We start from the raw sequence: 16808 nt of genomic DNA, 5'->3' as shown, positions 1-16808 counted from the left end.
GTACTGGGAGCAGTGGGGGCCGCAGGGATCTGTACTGGGAGCAGTGGGGGCCGCAGGGATCTGTACTGGGAGCAGTGGGAACCACGGGATCTGTACTGGGAGCAGTGGGGGCCGCAGGGATCTGTACTGGGAGCAGTGGGGGCCGCAGGGATCTGTACTGGGAGCAGTGGGGGCCGCAGGGATCTGTACTGGGAGCAGTGGGGGCCGCAGGGATCTGTACTGGGAGCAGTGGGGGCCGCAGGGGTCTGTACTGGGAGCAGTGGGGGCCGCAGGGATCTGTACTGGGAGCAGTGGGGGCCGCAGGGATCTGTACTGGGAGCAGTGGGGGCCGCAGGGATCTGTACTGGGAGCAGTGGACGCCGCAGGGATCTATACTGGGAGCAGTGGGGGCCGCAGGGGTCTGTACTGGGAGCAGTGGGGGCCGCAGGGATCTGTACTGGGAGCAGTGGGGGCCGCAGGGATCTGTACTGGGAGCAGTGGGGGCCGCAGGGATCTGTACTGGGAGCAGTGGGGGCCGCAGGGATCAGTACTGGGAGCAGTGGGGACCGCAGGGATCTGTGCTGGGAGCAGTGGGGACCGCAGGGATCTGTACTGGGAGCAGTGGGGACCGCAGGGATCTGTACTGGGAGCAGTGGGGGCCGCAGGGATCTGTACTGGGAGCAGTGGGGACCGCAGGGATCTGTACTGGGAGCAGTGGGGGCCGCAGGGATCTGTACTGGGAGCAGTGGGGGCCGCAGGGATCTGTACTGGGAGCAGTGGGGAGCGCAGGGATCTGTACCGGGAGCAGTGGGGGCCGCAGGGATCTGTACTGGGAGCAGTGGGGGCCGCAGGGATCTGTACTGGAGCAGTGGGGGCCGCAGGGATCTGTACCGGGAGCAGTGGGGGCCGCAGGGATCTGTACTGGGAGCAGTGGGGGCCGCAGGGATCTGTACTGGGAGCAGTGGGGGCCGCAGGGATCTGTACTGGGAGTAGTGGGGGCCGCAGGGATCTATACTGGGAGCAGTGGGGACCGCAGGGATCTGTACTGGGAGCAGTGGGGACCGCAGGGATCTGTACTGGGAGCAGTGGGGGCCGCAGGGATCTGTACTGGGAGCAGTGGGGGCCGCAGGGATCTGTACTGGGAGTAGTGGGGGCCGCAGGGATCTATACTGGGAGCAGTGGGGGCCGCAGGGATCTGTACCGGGAGCAGTGGGGGCCGCAGGGATCTGTACTGGGAGCAGTGGGGGCCGCAGGGATCTGTACCGGGAGCAGTGGGGACTGCAGGGATCTGTACTGGGAGCAGTGGGGACCGCAGGGATCTGTACTGGGAGCAGTGGGGACCGCAGAAATCTGTACTGGGAGCAGTGGGTGCCGCAGGGATCTGTACTGGGAGCAGTGGGGACCGCAGGGATCTGTACTGGGAGTAGTGGGGGCCGCAGGGATCTGTACTGGGAGCAGTGGGGACCGCAGGGATCTGTACTGGGAGCAGTGGGGGCCGCAGGGATCTGTACTGGGAGCAGTGGGGACCGCAGGGATCTGTACTGGGAGCAGTGGGGGCCGCAGGGATCTGTACTGGGAGCAGTGGGGACCGCAGGGATCTGTACTGGGAGCAGTGGGGACCGTAGGGATCTGTACTGGGAGCAGTGGGGGCCGCAGGGATCTGTACTGGGAGCAGTGGGGACCGTAGGGATCTGTACTGGGAGCAGTGGGGACCGCAGGGATCTGTACTGAGAACAGTGGAGACTGCAGAGATCTGTACTGGGAGCAGTGGGGACCTCAGGGATTTGTACTGGGAGCAGTGGGGACCGCAGGGATCTGTACTGGGAGCAGTGGGTGCCGCAGGGATCTGTACTGGGAGCAGTGTGGACCGCAGGGATCTGTACTGGGAGCAGTGGGGGCCGCAGGGATCTGTACTGGGAGCAGTGGGGACCGCAGGGATCTGTGCTAGGAGCAGTGGGGACCGCAGGGATCTGTACTGGGAGCAGTGGGGACCGCAGGGATCTGTACTGGGAGCAGTGGGGACCGCAGGGATCTGTACTGGGAGCAGTGGGGACCGTAGGGATCTGTACTGGGAGCAGTGGGGGCCGCAGGGATCTGTACTGGGAGCAGTGGGTGCCGCAGGGATCTGTACTGGGAGCAGTGGGGACCGCAGGGATCTGTACTGGGAGCAGTGGGGGCCGCAGGGATCTGTACTGGGAGCAGTGGGGGCCGCAGGGATCTGTACTGGGAGCAGTGGGGACCGCAGGGATCTGTACTGGGAGCAGTGGGGACCGCAGGGATCTGTACTGGGAGCAGTGGGGACCGCAGGGATCTCTACTGGGAGCAGTGGGGACCGCAGGGATCTGTGCTAGGAGCAGTGGGGACCGCAGGGATCTGTGCTAGGAGCAGTGGGGACCACAGGGATCTGTACTGGGAGCAGTGGGGACCGCAGGGATCTGTACTGGGAGCAGTGGGGACCACAGGGATCTGTACTGGGAGCAGGGGGGGCCGCAGGGATCTGTACTGGGAGCAGTGGGGGCCGCAGGGATCTGTACTGGGAGCAGTGGGGACCACAGGGATCTGTACTGGGAGCAGTGGGGGCCGCAGGGATCTGTACTGGGAGCAGTGGGGCCGCAGGGATCTGTACTGGGGGCAGTGGGGACCGCAGGGATCTGTACTGGGAGCAGTGGGGACCACAGGGATCTGTACTGGGAGCAGTGGGGACCACAGGGATCTGTACTGGGAGCAGTGGGGACCACAGAGATCTGTACTGGGAGCAGTGGGGGCCGCAGGGATCTGTACTGGGAGCAGTGGGGACCACAGGGATCTGTACTGGGAGCAGTGGGGGCCGCAGGGATCTGTACTGGGAGCAGTGGGGGCCGCAGGGATCTGTACTGGGGGCAGTGGGTGCCGCAGGGATCTGTACTGGGAGCAGTGGGGACCACAGGGATCTGTACTGGGAGCAGTGGGGGCCGCAGGGATCTGTACTGGGAGCAGTGGGGGCCGCAGGGATCAGTACTGGGAGCAGTGGGGCCGCAGGGATCTGTACTGGAAGCAGTGGGGACCGCAGGGATCAGTACTGGGAGCAGTGGGGACCACAGGGATCTGTACTGGGACCAGTGAGGACCGCAGGGATCTGTACTGGGAGCAGTGGGGGCCGCAGGGATCTGTACTGGGAGCAGTGGGGGCCGCAGGGATCTGTACTGGGAGTAGTGGGGGCCGCAGGGATCTATACTGGGAGCAGTGGGGGCCGCAGGGATCTGTACCGGGAGCAGTGGGGGCCGCAGGGATCTGTACTGGGAGCAGTGGGGGCCGCAGGGATCTGTACCGGGAGCAGTGGGGACTGCAGGGATCTGTACTGGGAGCAGTGGGGACCGCAGGGATCTGTACTGGGAGCAGTGGGGACCGCAGAAATCTGTACTGGGAGCAGTGGGTGCCGCAGGGATCTGTACTGGGAGCAGTGGGGACCGCAGGGATCTGTACTGGGAGTAGTGGGGGCCGCAGGGATCTGTACTGGGAGCAGTGGGGACCGCAGGGATCTGTACTGGGAGCAGTGGGGGCCGCAGGGATCTGTACTGGGAGCAGTGGGGACCGCAGGGATCTGTACTGGGAGCAGTGGGGGCCGCAGGGATCTGTACTGGGAGCAGTGGGGACCGCAGGGATCTGTACTGGGAGCAGTGGGGACCGTAGGGATCTGTACTGGGAGCAGTGGGGGCCGCAGGGATCTGTACTGGGAGCAGTGGGGACCGTAGGGATCTGTACTGGGAGCAGTGGGGACCGCAGGGATCTGTACTGAGAACAGTGGAGACTGCAGAGATCTGTACTGGGAGCAGTGGGGACCTCAGGGATTTGTACTGGGAGCAGTGGGGACCGCAGGGATCTGTACTGGGAGCAGTGGGTGCCGCAGGGATCTGTACTGGGAGCAGTGTGGACCGCAGGGATCTGTACTGGGAGCAGTGGGGGCCGCAGGGATCTGTACTGGGAGCAGTGGGGACCGCAGGGATCTGTGCTAGGAGCAGTGGGGACCGCAGGGATCTGTACTGGGAGCAGTGGGGACCGCAGGGATCTGTACTGGGAGCAGTGGGGACCGCAGGGATCTGTACTGGGAGCAGTGGGGACCGTAGGGATCTGTACTGGGAGCAGTGGGGGCCGCAGGGATCTGTACTGGGAGCAGTGGGTGCCGCAGGGATCTGTACTGGGAGCAGTGGGGACCGCAGGGATCTGTACTGGGAGCAGTGGGGGCCGCAGGGATCTGTACTGGGAGCAGTGGGGGCCGCAGGGATCTGTACTGGGAGCAGTGGGGACCGCAGGGATCTGTACTGGGAGCAGTGGGGACCGCAGGGATCTGTACTGGGAGCAGTGGGGACCGCAGGGATCTCTACTGGGAGCAGTGGGGACCGCAGGGATCTGTGCTAGGAGCAGTGGGGACCGCAGGGATCTGTGCTAGGAGCAGTGGGGACCACAGGGATCTGTACTGGGAGCAGTGGGGACCGCAGGGATCTGTACTGGGAGCAGTGGGGACCACAGGGATCTGTACTGGGAGCAGGGGGGGCCGCAGGGATCTGTACTGGGAGCAGTGGGGGCCGCAGGGATCTGTACTGGGAGCAGTGGGGACCACAGGGATCTGTACTGGGAGCAGTGGGGGCCGCAGGGATCTGTACTGGGAGCAGTGGGGCCGCAGGGATCTGTACTGGGGGCAGTGGGGACCGCAGGGATCTGTACTGGGAGCAGTGGGGACCACAGGGATCTGTACTGGGAGCAGTGGGGACCACAGGGATCTGTACTGGGAGCAGTGGGGACCACAGAGATCTGTACTGGGAGCAGTGGGGGCCGCAGGGATCTGTACTGGGAGCAGTGGGGACCACAGGGATCTGTACTGGGAGCAGTGGGGGCCGCAGGGATCTGTACTGGGAGCAGTGGGGGCCGCAGGGATCTGTACTGGGGGCAGTGGGTGCCGCAGGGATCTGTACTGGGAGCAGTGGGGACCACAGGGATCTGTACTGGGAGCAGTGGGGGCCGCAGGGATCTGTACTGGGAGCAGTGGGGGCCGCAGGGATCAGTACTGGGAGCAGTGGGGCCGCAGGGATCTGTACTGGAAGCAGTGGGGACCGCAGGGATCAGTACTGGGAGCAGTGGGGACCACAGGGATCTGTACTGGGACCAGTGAGGACCGCAGGGATCTGTACTGGGAGCAGTGGGGGCCGCAGGGATCTGTACTGGGAGCAGTGGGGACCGCAGGGATCTGTACTGGGAGCAGTGGGGACCACAGGGATCTGTACTGGAAGCAGTGGGGACTGCAGGGATCTGTACTGGGAGCAGTGGGGACCACAGGGATCTGTACTGGGAGCAGTGGGGGCCGCAGGGATCTGTACTGGGAGCAGTGGGGACCGCAGGGATCTGTACTGGGAGCAGTGGGGACCGCAGGGATCAGTACTGGGAGCCGTGGGGGCCGCAGGGATCAGTACTGGGAGCAGTGGGGGCCGCAGGGATCAGTACTGGGAGCAGTGGGGGCCGCAGCGATCTGTACTGGGAGCAGTGGGAACCGCAGGGATCTGTACTGGGAGCAGTGGGGACCGCAGGGATCTGTACTGGGGACAGTGGGGACCGCAGGGATCTGTACTGGGAGCAGTGGGAACCACGGGATCTGTACTGGGAGCAGTGGGGGCCGCAGGGATCTGTACTGGGAGCAGTGGGGGCCGCAGGGATCTGTACTGGGAGCAGTGGGAACCACGGGATCTGTACTGGGAGCAGTGGGGACCGCAGGGGTCTGTACTGGGAGCAGTGGGGGCCGCAGGGATCTGTACTGGGAGCAGTGGGGGCCGCAGGGATCTGTACTGGGAGCAGTGGGGGCCGCAGGGATCTGTACTGGGAGCAGTATGGACCGCAGGGATCTGTACTGGGAGCAGTGGGGGCCGCAGGGATCTGTACTGGGAGCAGTGGGGACCGCAGGGATCTGTACTGGGAGCAGTGGGGACTGCAGGGATCTGTACTGGGAGCAGTGGGGGCCGCAGGGATCTGTACTGGGAGCAGTGGGGACCGCAGGGATCTGTACTGGGAGCAGTGGGGACTGCAGGGATCTGTACTGGGAGCAGTGGGGACTGCAGGGATCTGTACTGGGAGCAGTGGGGGCCGCAGGGATCTGTACTGGGAGCAGTGGGGGCCGCAGGGATCTATACTGGGAGCAGTGGGGGCCGCAGGGGTCTGTACTGGGAGCAGTGGGGGCCGCAGGGATCTGTACTGGGAGCAGTGGGGGCCGCAGGGATCTGTACTGGGAGCAGTGGGGGCCGCAGGGATCTGTACTGGGAGCAGTGGACGCCGCAGGGATCTATACTGGGAGCAGTGGGGGCCGCAGGGGTCTGTACTGGGAGCAGTGGGGGCCGCAGGGATCTGTACTGGGAGCAGTGGGGGCCGCAGGGATCTGTACTGGGAGCAGTGGGGGCCGCAGGGATCTGTACTGGGAGCAGTGGGGGCCGCAGGGATCAGTACTGGGAGCAGTGGGGACCGCAGGGATCTGTGCTGGGAGCAGTGGGGACCGCAGGGATCTGTACTGGGAGCAGTGGGGACCGCAGGGATCTGTACTGGGAGCAGTGGGGGCCGCAGGGATCTGTACTGGGAGCAGTGGGGGCCGCAGGGATCTGTACTGGGAGCAGTGGGGGCCGCAGGGATCTGTACTGGGAGCAGTGGGGGCCGCAGGGATCTGTGCTAGGAGCAGTGGGGACCGCAGGGATCTGTACTGGGAGCAGTGGGGACCGCAGGGATCTGTACTGGGAGCAGTGGGGACCGCAGGGATCTGTACTGGGAGCAGTGGGGACCGTAGGGATCTGTACTGGGAGCAGTGGGGGCCGCAGGGATCTGTACTGGGAGCAGTGGGTGCCGCAGGGATCTGTACTGGGAGCAGTGGGGACCGCAGGGATCTGTACTGGGAGCAGTGGGGGCCGCAGGGATCTGTACTGGGAGCAGTGGGGGCCGCAGGGATCTGTACTGGGAGCAGTGGGGACCGCAGGGATCTGTACTGGGAGCAGTGGGGACCGCAGGGATCTGTACTGGGAGCAGTGGGGACCGCAGGGATCTGTACTGGGAGCAGTGGGGACCGCAGGGATCTCTACTGGGAGCAGTGGGGACCGCAGGGATCTGTGCTAGGAGCAGTGGGGACCGCAGGGATCTGTGCTAGGAGCAGTGGGGACCACAGGGATCTGTACTGGGAGCAGTGGGGACCGCAGGGATCTGTACTGGGAGCAGTGGGGACCACAGGGATCTGTACTGGGAGCAGGGGGGGCCGCAGGGATCTGTACTGGGAGCAGTGGGGGCCGCAGGGATCTGTACTGGGAGCAGTGGAGACCACAGGGATCTGTACTGGGAGCAGTGGGGGCCGCAGGGATCTGTACTGGGAGCAGTGGGGCCGCAGGGATCTGTACTGGGGGCAGTGGGGACCGCAGGGATCTGTACTGGGAGCAGTGGGGACCACAGGGATCTGTACTGGGAGCAGTGGGGGCCGCAGGGATCTGTACTGGGAGCAGTGGGAGCCGCAGGGATCTGTACTGGGAGCAGTGGGGCCGCAGGGATCTGTACTGGGAGCAGTGGGGGCCGCAGGGATCTGTACTGGGAGCAGTGGGGACCACAGGGATCTGTACTGGGAGCAGTGGGGGCCGCAGGGATCTGTACTGGGAGCAGTGGGGACCACAGAGATCTGTACTGGGAGCAGTGGGGGCCGCAGGGATCTGTACTGGGAGCAGTGGGGACCACAGAGATCTGTACTGGGAGCAGTGGGGGCCGCAGGGATCTGTACTGGGAGCAGTGGGGACCACAGGGATCTGTACTGGGAGCAGTGGGGGCCGCAGGGATCTGTACTGGGAGCAGTGGGGGCCGCAGGGATCTGTACTGGGAGCAGTGGGTGCCGCAGGGATCTGTACTGGGAGCAGTGGGGACCACAGGGATCTGTACTGGGAGCAGTGGGGGCCGCAGGGATCTGTACTGGGAGCAGTGGGGGCCGCAGGGATCAGTACTGGGAGCAGTGGGGCCGCAGGGATCTGTACTGGAAGCAGTGGGGACCGCAGGGATCAGTACTGGGAGCAGTGGGGACCACAGGGATCTGTACTGGGACCAGTGAGGACCGCAGGGATCTGTACTGGGAGCAGTGGGGGCCGCAGGGATCTGTACTGGGAGCAGTGGGGACCGCAGGGATCTGTACTGGGAGCAGTGGGGACCACAGGGATCAGTACTGGGGACAGTGGGGACCGCAGGGATCTGTACTGGGAGCAGTGGGAACCGCAGGGATCTGTACTGGGAGCAGTGGGGACCGCAGGGATCTGTACTGGGAGCAGTGGGAACCGCAGGGATCAGTACTGGGGACAGTGGGGACCGCAGGGATCTGTACTGGGAGCAGTGGGAACCGCAGGGATCAGTACTGGGGACAGTGGGGACCGCAGGGATCTGTACTGGGACCAGTGGGGACCGCAGGGATCTGTACTGGGAGCAGTGGGGACCGCAGGGATCTGTACTGGGGACAGTGGGGACCGCAGGGATCTGTGCTAGGACCGATTCTTTTTAATCTCTTTATTAATGATCTTGTGGATGGGATTGATAGTACAGTGTCAGTCTTTGCTGATGACACCAAACTATGTAGGATATTAAAAACTGACCTTGATAGTACAATATTACAAAAAGATCTGTTCTTTTTGCACTGTGTAGCACTTATATTTGTTTACTGGCTGAGGGTGGGTACACATGTCCAGTGTTATTTATGCACTGTCTGGCAGTGTTATTTATGCACTGTATAACGTCACTATTTTTGCACGACATGGTTACTTTTCAGCAGAATTCTTTGAACCTTTCTCTGATTAATCTCCTTACAGGGGAAGTCATCACAATATTTCCCTCAGGGCCTCCACAGACCTGAATCCGGCCGCATTTGGACATAATTCTGAAAATTAACAACTCCCATCATTTTTATTCCTTGTGAAAAGTTTAGACAATAAGCCCCTGATGTGGGCGGGGGAGGGGGGGGGATGATGTTACCCAGATACATAATATAACTCCAAGACCTTCCTGACTACAAGAGGAGGAAGCGGCTGCCGGGAGAAGAAGCCTCGGATCAGAGACCGGGATGTCCGGCTTTCCTGCCTGTGTGCGTCTCATCATGTAGGTGAAATGCATCGAGCCCCGGGAACACAAGGAGCCGCGCGCTACATGGGAAAAACTTCCTGCAGAGAACGCCATATATAAACTCAACAACAAGTCATCACGCGGCAGTGACACCGCACAAATATCCGGACCCCATCACTGAGCCTGGAGGGACGTCACCCGGCTCCACACCGGCCCTGAATTACCTCTATGCCATCATTTTTGTCTCCAGTCATATTTTCCATCTTGTGTCATTAATCACTGAACGGCTTGCATTTTATTCATGCACCAGGAGGCTTTGGATGAGCAATTCTGTAGTATCAACCCTAATAAAATGCATATGAACCTATGATCTGCTGCTTTATTGCTCTGGATTTTGCTCCCCGCATGCCCCTATATATTGCACCTTGTATGTCCCTGTTCCTTCCATCCTATTTGCTTTTGTTCACACCTTGTATTGTACAATTCATGGCCAAAAGTGTTGGCGCCCTTGAAATTGTTCCAGAAAATGAAGTATTTCTCCCAGAAAATTATTGCAATTATGTGTTTTGTTATAGAAATTATTATTTCCTTTGTGTTTAGAGGAACAATATAAAAAATTCCAAAATTGTGGGTAAACAACTTTTGTTTCAAGCGTGCGATGCTCATTCACACTCACCGGTGGTAAGTAACAGGTGTGGGCAATATGAAAATCACACCTGAAACCAGATAAAAAGGGGAGAAGTTGCCTTAATCTTTGCATTGTGTGTCTGTGTGTGCCACACTAACCATAGAGAACAGAGAGAGGAGAAGAGAACTGTCTGAGGACTTGAGAGCCAAAATTATTGAAAAATATCAACAATCTCAAAGTTACAAATCCATCTCCAGAGATCTTGATGTTCCTTTGTTCTCAGTGAGCAACATAAAACAGAAGTTAACAACCCATGGCACCGTGACTAATCTGTCTGAATGCGAACGCAGAAAAAAATTGATGAAAGGTTGCAATGTAGGAAAGTCCGGATGGTGGACAAGCCCCAATCAAGAGCTAAAGAAATTCAAACTGTCCTGCCAGCTCAGGAGACATCAGTGTCAGCACAAACTAACTGTCCACATTGGAATGAGATGAAACGCTATAGAGGAGACCCAGGAGGACCCCACTACTGACACAGAGACATATAAAAGCCAAAATGTACGGGAGTAACCAAAATCCTTCAGGGAAAGCGTCTCGTGGACAGATGAGACCAGTCCACCATAGAGGTTTTTGGTAAAGCACATCATTCTATTGATTACTGAAAATAAAATGAGGCCTACAAAGAAAAGAACACAGCACCTACAGTCACACATGGTGGAAGTCAGAGATGATTTGCTGCCTCTGGCACTGGGGACCCTGACTGTGTGCAAGTCATCATGAAATCTGAGGATTACCAAAGGATTTTGGGTGGCAATGTAGAGCCCAGTGTCAGAAAGCTGAGTATAGTCCTGGGTCAGGGGTCTCCAGCAGGACAATGACCACAAACACTTCAAGAAGCCCCAGAAATGGATGAAAAACAAAGAGCCCTGGCAGCAATGAGTCCAGATCTAAATCCCATTGACATCTGTGGAGAGATCTGAAAATTGCTGTTGGAAGAAGAGAAGAGAAGAGGAGAGGAGAGGAGAGGAGAAGAGAAGAAAACAGAAGAGAAGAGAAGAGAAGAGGAGAGGAGAAGAGAAGAAGAGTGAAGAGAAGAAGAGAAGAGAAGAAGAGAGAAAAGAAGAGGAGAGGAGAACAGAAGAGAGAAGAGGAGAGGAGAGGAGAAGAGAAGAGAAGAAAAGAAGAGAGAAGAGAAGAGGAGAGAAGAAGAGAAGAGGAGAGAATAGAAGAGGAGAGGAGGGGAGAGAAAAGAAGAGGAGAGGAGAGAAAAGAAGAGGAGAGGAGAGAAGAGGAGAGGAGAGAAAAGAAGAGGAGAGGAGAGGAGGAGAGGTGAGAAAATAAGAGGAGAGGAGAAGAAGAGGAGAGGAGAAGAAGAGAAGAGAAGGGAAGGGAAGGGGCGAGGCGAAGCGAGGCGAGACGAGACGAGACCTTCAATATGAGAGATCTGGAGACGTTTATAAAGAAGAGTGTGAGACTCCAAGTGAGAGGAGGAAGAAGCTGTGGACGGGGACAGGAGGCGACTGATGGAAGGGATTTATTCCAAAGGACTTGTAACCAAATTTTAAGAGGAGGGGACAACATTTGTGTCCGCCCCATTTTTGGAGTCTTGTGTGAAATTCTGTCCACTTTGTCTTTCTCAGGTTTTTTTTGTTCCTATAAACACAAAGGAAATAAACCTGTGTATAACAAAACGTGCGTAAGTGCAATAATATTCTGGTAAGGTGGCAACTGTATTTGGCTATATTATTATTGTATGTATGGCTGTATTATTATTGTGCACTGTATGGCAGGTTTATGTGACATCCTTATGCACCTGTGCACTATATTGTACGTTACAGTGCATAATATATTTAGGGGGTTAGTGGTAAGTTAGGGTCCACCCTCCTGCCCATGGCGACATTCTTATGGGGGCTCCTGATTTTGCTGTAATGGCGGTTACATATAATATTGTAGCACTCACCATATAAAGTCATGGAGGAGAGGAGCAGTGTGGGCAGCAGCCTCACATCTCGGCTCGGAGTCATTGCTCTCTGTTATCAGCAGGCGATCATTCACTAGAGGCTAGCAGTGTCTTTACCACGGGGCCCGTCCGCTGCTGGGAGAAGACGAAGCGCCACAAACATCAGGAGCCGTCATTTTCCTACAATACAGGAATAATGAACACTCAGTCAAAGGGGTCGTACAACTGCAGAGACCATCATTTTTCCTTTTCACTTAAATACATGTATCTGGGGCTAAAAAAAAAATTTTATTAAAAATTTTGCACCATTTTTGTTTTTTACAGACGCTTTGTGTCTCTGCAGATTCAGCTGTGAAGTGGTCTGTGGAGGTAAATAAGAAAAAACACAGATAAAAGTTAGAAATTATCCCCATAGAGCGATAGAAAGTGCTCACTGACAGATGCTCAGTTAGCTCAATGTGTCACAAGCAAGTCATAGTGCAACATTTGTAATAAAATCCAATAGCAAAGATGATGTTTAGCCAAAAATGCATGGATTTATAGAAGAAAGAAAAAATTGTCTCCAAAAGTAGAACATTTTTTTTCTTTAATATCCTTTATTCCAGGAGCAATAATATTGTTATTTTTTCATGGATGGAGATGTTTGAGGGGTTGTTGTTTTTTTTTTTAAGATTGAGCTGTGTGTGGGGGATTTTGGGGGACATATAACTTATTATTTCACTTTTATAAACTTTTTATAAGGAAAAATAGAAAAAAAGAACAACAATTCTGCTGTTATGTTTTAAACTTGATGCGTTTCATGTGCTTCATAAATAAGGTAGAATGTGTTACTTGTATTTTGTAGGTTAGTTTTTTTTATGTTTTAACACCCCAAATTTTTATTTTTATATATATATTTCATTTTAATATATATAATATAATTAAAATATAATATTAAATATATAATTTATATATATATATATATATATATATATATATATATATATATATATATATATAATAAAATCTAATTATCTAATTTTAATTTTATTTTTATATATATATATATATATATATATATATATATACCGTATATATATATTTTTTTTTTATATATATAGAAAACATACATATATTTTTTTTTTTTTTTTGGGGTGGTTTAACTTTTATTTTGAGGCCCTTTAATTTTTGGTTTTACGCACATGTAGTTATATAATAATTAATAATAATTGTATTCATTTATATAGCGCTGTTAATTCCACAGCGCTTTACATACAATGGCAACACTGTCCCCATTGGGGCTCACAATCTAGGTTCCCTATGAGTATATAAGGTCTTATTTTTTGCAGGACAAGTTGTATTTTTTACTGGTTCCATTTTTGGTTATGTATGATTTTTTTTATCACTTTTTATTTCATCTTTTCGTACAACCAAATGTGTAAAAAAGCAGCATTTCAGGTATTGTTTGTTTGTTTTTTTTTTAATGCTGTTCATTTTTTTTATATATAAATATCTATAGAGTTCTATAGCCGGGGCGATTCCAATATCTATAATATATTCCCAATCTATTGCACTTTGTGTTGATGATAAATATAGATCCATATGTTTTGCATCTATTTATGAAAATATCAGAAATTTTGTGAAAAGTAAAAAAAAGAAAAAGAAAAAACATAAAAGTTCAACTCACTCCACTTTTGCCCCATTAAAAATAAATGTAATAAAAAAATATTAAAAATATACGCCTTTTTGCTATTGCCGAGTTCAGAAAAGTCCGATCTATCGAAATATCAAAATAATTAACTCGATCGGTAACCACTATAAAAAAAAAATCAAAAACGCTAAAATTAAATTTTTTTTGGGTCAGTTTACATCAGCATTATTTTTATTAAAAAAACATTCTTATATTTTGTTTGTGTGTTTAGAAGTTTTAGAAGTTTAGCGTAAATTTTTCATTTTTCAAAGGCAATTTGCAAAACTTTTTTTATGGACCTATTCAGTTTTGACCTAATGTTCAGAGGCCTATATGTTGAAAATCCCCCAAAAGTGACCCCATTTTAAAAATAAAAAAAAAACACATCAAAGCTCAAATTACTGAATACAGGAAGGTTGTTAACCCTTCAATTGCTACATAGGAATGAATGCAAAGTGGAATGAATGGAATGAAAAATTACATTTTTCACTAAACTACCGTAAAGTATTATTTTTTTTCCATTTTCACACGGGGTAAAAGCACAAGGTGGACTTGTTTGTTACACACTTTCTCCCGTACACAGCAATACCCCCTTGTGTGGTTGGACACTACTGTTACGCGCAGCCGGGCTCGCAAGGGTAGTAGCGCCATTTGATTTTTTTATGCACAATTGTGTCTGGAATAAAATGTGGACGCCCCATTTGCAGAAACCCCCCGAGGTGCCCAAAGAGCAGAAATCCCCCATAAGTGCCCTAATTTTGGAAACTGAACCACTAATGGAAAATAAATAGGGTGTGGTGCGCATTTCTAACTCCCTGAATTCTATACGATTTTTGGGAAACAGAAAGTAGAAATCAGCAGCCGTTCAGGAATTGTTTCATTTCTTTCTCCCGCCGGTATAAGAGATGTGACAGCTCCGTTCATCGGATCAGTACAATTACACTGATTAACAACTAGATGTTCCCACCAATAAAGCTGTGCGAGGCTTGTGCTTCATGGGGACGAGCTGACATGTTCAATGGTACCACTATTTTTTACAATCAATTTCTTCATCACTTTTCATTCCATTTTTTCTGTGTCAGTATGATGAAAAGCGTCAATTTTTTACATTTTTTTTATACACTTTTCTTTACAGTCTTCACCCAACGGGATAAATAATGTGACAGTTTTATAGTTTGGGTCATTCACAATTACGAGAAGTTTTTTATATCTATATTTATGTTTTTTTACATGAAAGCTGTGTTTTTGGTATCAAAACAGTTTTTCTTGTTTTTATATTTTTTATGTTGTTTTACATTTTTAGTTCTATTATATATTTTCAATGTTTATATTTTGATCGCTGGTCTCGTACTGCCGTGCATTAAGGCCGGTTTCACACTTGCGTTGTTTTGACGGGAACGGGTTCCGTCACAAATGTAGTACAGTTCATTTATTTACAGTGGAAGCGCGACACCATGTGGACACATGCGGGTAGTGCAGGAAGCATGGTGTCGCGCTTCCACTGTAAATAAATGAACTGTACTACATTTGTGACGGAACCCGTTCCCATCAAAACAACGCAAGTGTGAAACTGGCCTTACCCTGACAAAGCCTGTTAGACCCTGCTGATGGCGGAGTCTAACAGACCACCATACTCCGGGGTCATTACTTCGCTTTGGGGTCACACAGCAATTAATATGACCCCCTCACTCACAGTGTGTTGATTTGATTAATTTGTGTCCCTATCCTTCTATTAACCATTTAGTTGCCACTGTTGCTTTTGACAGGTACATCTAGGGTGTTAAATTGCCACTTTTGGTGCTAAAACCGATTCTGGCCAAAGCAGCATATTCAACCAATGTGTTGATCTGGAAAACGCTGACCATAGCAGTTACAGCAGGAGCCCGGGTTTGTACATCTGTTGGATCCTGCAGCTGATTACACCTATACCGGGCCTATAGAGGACAATATGACGCGCTCAGTATTAAAGAATGTGTCAGGTTATTTTGTAGTACAAAACTAAGGAGACCTTTCAATTTCAGTAAGTTCTATTGCTCTACCTTATCCTGTTATGTTGCTGTAAGTTCTGTAGAATTCAGTGTCTCATGCACACTAGTCAATTGTATGTAAATAAAATTTGCATACTCACTGCTTCCCCCACCCACCTCCCAGTGCATTCACTACCACTGCTGAGGGGTGGGAGAGAGTATCGGTGGGGGCAGCAGGGCAAATTCAGTTCAGATTTACTATCACTGATGCCAGCACTGAGAGGGGAAAGCAGGGTATATGCAGTTTGTATTTACACATGCTTGTCTAGTAAGGGTACCGTCTCACTAAACGACATACCAGCGATTCCGACCACGATATGACCTGGCCAGGATTGCTGGTGCGTCGCCACATGGTCGCTGGTGAGCTGTCAATCAGGCAGATCTCACCAGCGACCAGTGACTAGCCACCAGCCAGCTGCGACTAGTGGAAACGATGCTGCACTTGGTAACCAAGGTAAATATCGGGTAACTAAGCAAAACGCTTTGCTTGGTTACCCGATATTTACACTGGTTACAAGTGCACACCGCTTAGCGCTGGCTCCCTGCACTCCTAGCCAGGGTACACATCGGGTTACTAAGCAAAGCGCTTCGCTTAGTTACCCGATGTGTACTCTGGCTACGTGTGCAGGGAGCAGGGAGCCAGCACTGGCAGCCTGAGAGCGGCGTATGCTAGTAACCAAGGTAAATATCGGGTAACCAAGCAAAGCGATTCGCTTAGTTACCCGATGTGTACCTTGGCTACGTGTGCAGGGAGCAGGGAGCCGGCTTCTAGAAGCTGATGATGCTGGTAACCAAGGTAAATATCAGGTAACCAAGCAAAGCCTTTGCTTGGTTACCCGATGTGTACCTTGGTTACCAGCGTCCGCAGAAGCCGGCTCCCTGCTCCCTGCACATTCAGATCGTTGCTCTCTCGCTGTCAAACACAGCGATGTGTGCTTCACTGCGGGAGAGCAATGAGCAAAAAATGATCCACAGTTGTGTGTAATGAGCAGCGATTTCACAGCAGGGGCCAGATCGCTGCTCAGTGTCACACACAGCGAGATCGCTAATGAGGTCACTGGTGCGTCACAAAAAGCGTGACTCAGCAGCAATCTCGCTATGTGAGAAGTACACTTTACTATGTCACACTGAATTCTATGGAGTTATAGTGATAGGAGTCTGTTACACCTCGTGGCTCTCCTGTGGCAAGGAATGAGACAGTCTCCTTGCCTGCCACGAGCGCTCCTGCTCCGCAGCGCCGAAGGTCTGCCAGACTGCGCAGAGTGCAGGAGAAACCTCCTCAGAGAGGCAGCACAAGGGTGACACCTAGTGGTACTCCTGTTGCAAGAAATGAGGCGGTCTCCCATTCCTTGCCTGCCGCAGCTCCTCCTGCTCAGCAGCCTTGAAGGTCTGTGAGGTTGCGCAATGTGCAGAGATTTGTTCACAACAAGATAACAGGATAAGGTAAAGCAATAAAACTTACTG

At 52.9% G+C, this 16808-nt stretch overlaps 1 protein-coding gene across 3 annotated transcripts in view; it reads right to left on the bottom strand.

Annotated features, from left to right (window-relative positions):
* The window catches only part of LOC142243884 (uncharacterized), a 113421-nt gene that overhangs the window by 19553 nt on the left and 77060 nt on the right, over positions 1-16808 (bottom strand). For all 3 annotated transcript variants that reach the window (XM_075316082.1, XM_075316081.1, XM_075316084.1), the window contains exon 2: positions 11649-11828. In XM_075316082.1, the coding sequence (XP_075172197.1) occupies positions 11649-11712 (64 nt within the window). In that variant the 5' untranslated portion in view covers positions 11713-11828. The remainder of the gene's footprint in view (positions 1-11648; positions 11829-16808) is intronic.

The sequence above is a fragment of the Anomaloglossus baeobatrachus genome, chromosome 6 (genome assembly GCF_048569485.1).
Source record: "Anomaloglossus baeobatrachus isolate aAnoBae1 chromosome 6, aAnoBae1.hap1, whole genome shotgun sequence".
Taxonomy (NCBI): domain Eukaryota; kingdom Metazoa; phylum Chordata; class Amphibia; order Anura; family Aromobatidae; genus Anomaloglossus; species Anomaloglossus baeobatrachus.
This window is presented reverse-complemented; position numbering and strand designations above follow the sequence as displayed.